Source organism: Epinephelus moara, chromosome 14 (genome assembly GCF_006386435.1).
Source record: "Epinephelus moara isolate mb chromosome 14, YSFRI_EMoa_1.0, whole genome shotgun sequence".
In the NCBI taxonomy this organism is placed as follows: domain Eukaryota; kingdom Metazoa; phylum Chordata; class Actinopteri; order Perciformes; family Serranidae; genus Epinephelus; species Epinephelus moara.
In genome coordinates, this window is record NC_065519.1 from 6,673,390 (window position 1) to 6,676,337 (window position 2,948).

The 2,948-nt window shown below is 32.5% G+C and overlaps 2 protein-coding genes and 1 long non-coding RNA gene across 13 annotated transcripts in view; 2 read left to right on the plus strand and 1 right to left on the minus strand.

Moving 5' to 3' along the window:
• Positions 1-2,948, plus strand: part of syne2b (spectrin repeat containing, nuclear envelope 2b) — a 198,402-nt gene that overhangs the window by 188,534 nt on the left and 6,920 nt on the right. The gene's annotated exons all lie outside the window — the stretch shown is intronic.
• LOC126401245 (uncharacterized) overlaps positions 531-2,948 on the minus strand; it is a 6,395-nt gene continuing 3,977 nt past the window's right edge. Inside the window, exons 3-4 of one of the 2 annotated variants that reach the window (XM_050062382.1) lie at positions 1,847-2,703; positions 531-1,328 (exon numbers count right to left, since the gene is read on the minus strand). In XM_050062382.1, coding sequence (XP_049918339.1) covers positions 531-1,328; positions 1,847-2,002 — 954 coding nt within the window. In that variant the 5' untranslated portion in view covers positions 2,003-2,703. Of the gene's footprint in view, positions 1,329-1,443; positions 1,636-1,846; positions 2,704-2,948 lie in introns of those variants that run through there. The other variant, XM_050062380.1, reaches the window with a different exon arrangement.
• Positions 2,718-2,948, plus strand: part of LOC126401246 (uncharacterized) — a 1,034-nt gene continuing 803 nt past the window's right edge. The window contains exon 1 of the long non-coding RNA XR_007571052.1: positions 2,718-2,923. This is a non-coding gene — a long non-coding RNA (uncharacterized LOC126401246). The remainder of the gene's footprint in view (positions 2,924-2,948) is intronic.

Here is a 2,948-nt window from a genome sequence, read left to right on the forward strand (position 1 = left end):
GAAAAAAGTGATAAAAACGCCATAGTATAGTATGTCGGAAAAAATGATAAAACTGCCATAGTATAGTATGTCGGAAAAAATGATAAAACTGCCATATTATAGTATGTCGAAAAAAGTGATAAAAACGCCATAGTATAGTATGTCGGAAAAAGTGATAAAAACGCCATGGTGTAGTATGTCGAAAAAAAGTAAAAAAATAAACGCCATAGTATAGTATATCGGCAAAAAAATGGTAGAAATGCCATAGTATAGTATGTCGAATAAAGTGATAAAAACGCCATAGTATAGTATGTCGAAAAAAGTACAAAAATAAACGCCACAGTATGTCGAATAAAGTGATAAAAGCGCCATAGTATAGTATGTCGAATAAAGTGATAAAAATGCCATAGTATAGTATGTCGAATAAAGTGATAAAAGCGCCATAGTATAGTATGTCAGAAAAAATGGTAAAAATGCCATAGTATAGTATGTCGAAAAAAGTAAAAAAATAAACGCCATAGTATAGTATGTCGAAAAAAGTGGTAAAAGTATCATAGCATAGTATGTCGAAAAAAGTAAAAAAAATAAACGCCATAGTATAGTATGTCGAAAAAATTGGTAAAAACGCCATAGTATAGTATGTCAGAAAAAATGGTAAAAACGCCATAGTATAGTATGTCGAAAAAAGTGATAAAAATGCCATAGTATAGTATGTCAGAAAAAATGGTAAAAACGCCATAGTATAGAATGTCGAAAAAAGTGATAAAAATGCCATAGTATAGTATGTCAAATAAAGTGATAAAAACGCCATAGTATAGTATGTCGGAAAAAGTGATAAAAATGCCATAGTATAGTATGTCAAATAAAGTGATAAAAGCGCCATAGTATAGTATGTCAGAAAAAATGGTAAAAATGCCATAGTATAGTATGTCGAAAAAAGTGGTAAAAGTATCATAGCATAGTATGTCGAAAAAAGTAAAAAAAATAAACGCCATAGTATAGTATGTCGAAAAAATTGGTAAAAACGCCATAGTATAGTATGTCAGAAAAAATGGTAAAAACGCCATAGTATAGTATGTCGAAAAAAGTGATAAAAATGCCATAGTATAGTATGTCAGAAAAAATGGTAAAAACGCCATAGTATAGAATGTCGAAAAAAGTGATAAAAATGCCATAGTATAGTATGTCAAATAAAGTGATAAAAACGCCATAGTATAGTATGTCGGAAAAAGTAATAAAAACGCGATAGTATAGTATGTCAGAAAAAATGGTAAAAATGCCATAGTATAGTATGTCGGAAAAAATGGTAAAACTGCCATAGTATAGTATGTCGAAAAAAGTGATAAAAATAAACACCATAGTATAGTATGTCGAAAAAAGTACAAAAATATACGCCATAGTATAGTATGTCGAATAAAGTGATAAAAACGCCATAGTATAGTATGTCGAAAAAAGTACAAAAATAAACGCCATAGTATAGTATGTTGAAAAAAGTGATAAAAACGCCATAGTATGTCGAATAAAGTGATAAAAATAAACACCATAGTATAGTATGTCGAAAAATGTAAAAAAAATAAACACCATAGTATAGTATGTCGGAAAAAATGGTAAAAATGCCATAGTATGGTATGTCGAATAAAGTGATAAAAATGCCATAATATAGTATGTCGAAAAAAGTGATCAAAACGCCATAGTATAGTATGTCGAAAAAAGTACAAAAATAAACGCCATAGTATAGTATGTCGAATAAAGTGATAAAAACGCCATAGTATAGTATGTTGAAAAAAGTGATAAAAACGCCATAGTATAGTATGTCGAAAAAAGTACAAAAATAAACGCCATAGTATGTCGAATAAAGTGATAAAAGCGCCATAGTATAGTATGTTGAAAAAAGTACAAAAATAAACGCCGTAGTGTAGTATGTCGGAAAAAATGGTAAAAATGCCATAGTATGGTATGTCGAATAAAGTGATAAAAATGCCATAATATAGTATGTCGAAAAAAGTAAAAAAATAAATCCCATAGTATAGTATGTCAAAAAAAGTGAAAAAAAAATTTCATAGTAGTGTGTCGAAAAAAGTACAAGAATGGACTTTATATAGCAGAATGGACTTTATTGTCAATTTACAAGGTACAACAAAGCTTTGAGTGGCATCTGTGCAAGGATCAACATTTAAACAAACACATAAATACAAATGACACAAACAAGTACTACTTTCATAGTATCTGCAGGACAGCCACATACATATATTAACATGATAAAAGGATCCTTTATACAATGTAAAAGCAGTCCCTGAGGAGACGCTCTGCTGGATCTAATGGTGCAATATTGCATCTGTAGTCATTCCTAAAGGTGGGTGTGTTATCAGAGTTACTGTTGTGGGTGGGTGGGGTAGGGGGTTGTGGGGTATGATGGAGCCCACAGCTTCGGGGAAGAAGTTTTTCCTCAGTCAGTTGTTCAAACGGTGGGTGGCTGAGATGACTTCTGTCTTTCGACAAGCTGCTGGCTCTCTTTCTCAGGCAGTTGGTGTAGATACTGTCCAGGTGTCAGAGCCCCATCCCAACAATGTGCGTAGCAGTCTTCACTACAGGGTGCAAGTCTTTCTGCTCGGCAACTGTGCACCTGGCATATCACAGAGCTATGCAGTTTGTGTAGAAATTCAGCAACACTTTCTGAGGAGCTGTCCTTCCTGCTCTCAATTATCATCTCCTTGCTTGCGGTTGCTGTGGTTAAAAACCATGGAAAAAAAGTCATAGTATAGCATGTCGTCCAAAATGATGAAAAAAAGTCATAGTATAGCATGTCGTCCAAAATGATGAAAAAAAGTCATAGTATAGCATGTCGTCCAAAATGATGAAAAAAAGTCATAGTATAGCATTTTGTCGTCCAAAATGATGAAAAAAAAGTCATAGTGTAGTATGTCGTCCAAAATGATGAAAAAGAGTCATAGTATAATATTTTCTAAAAT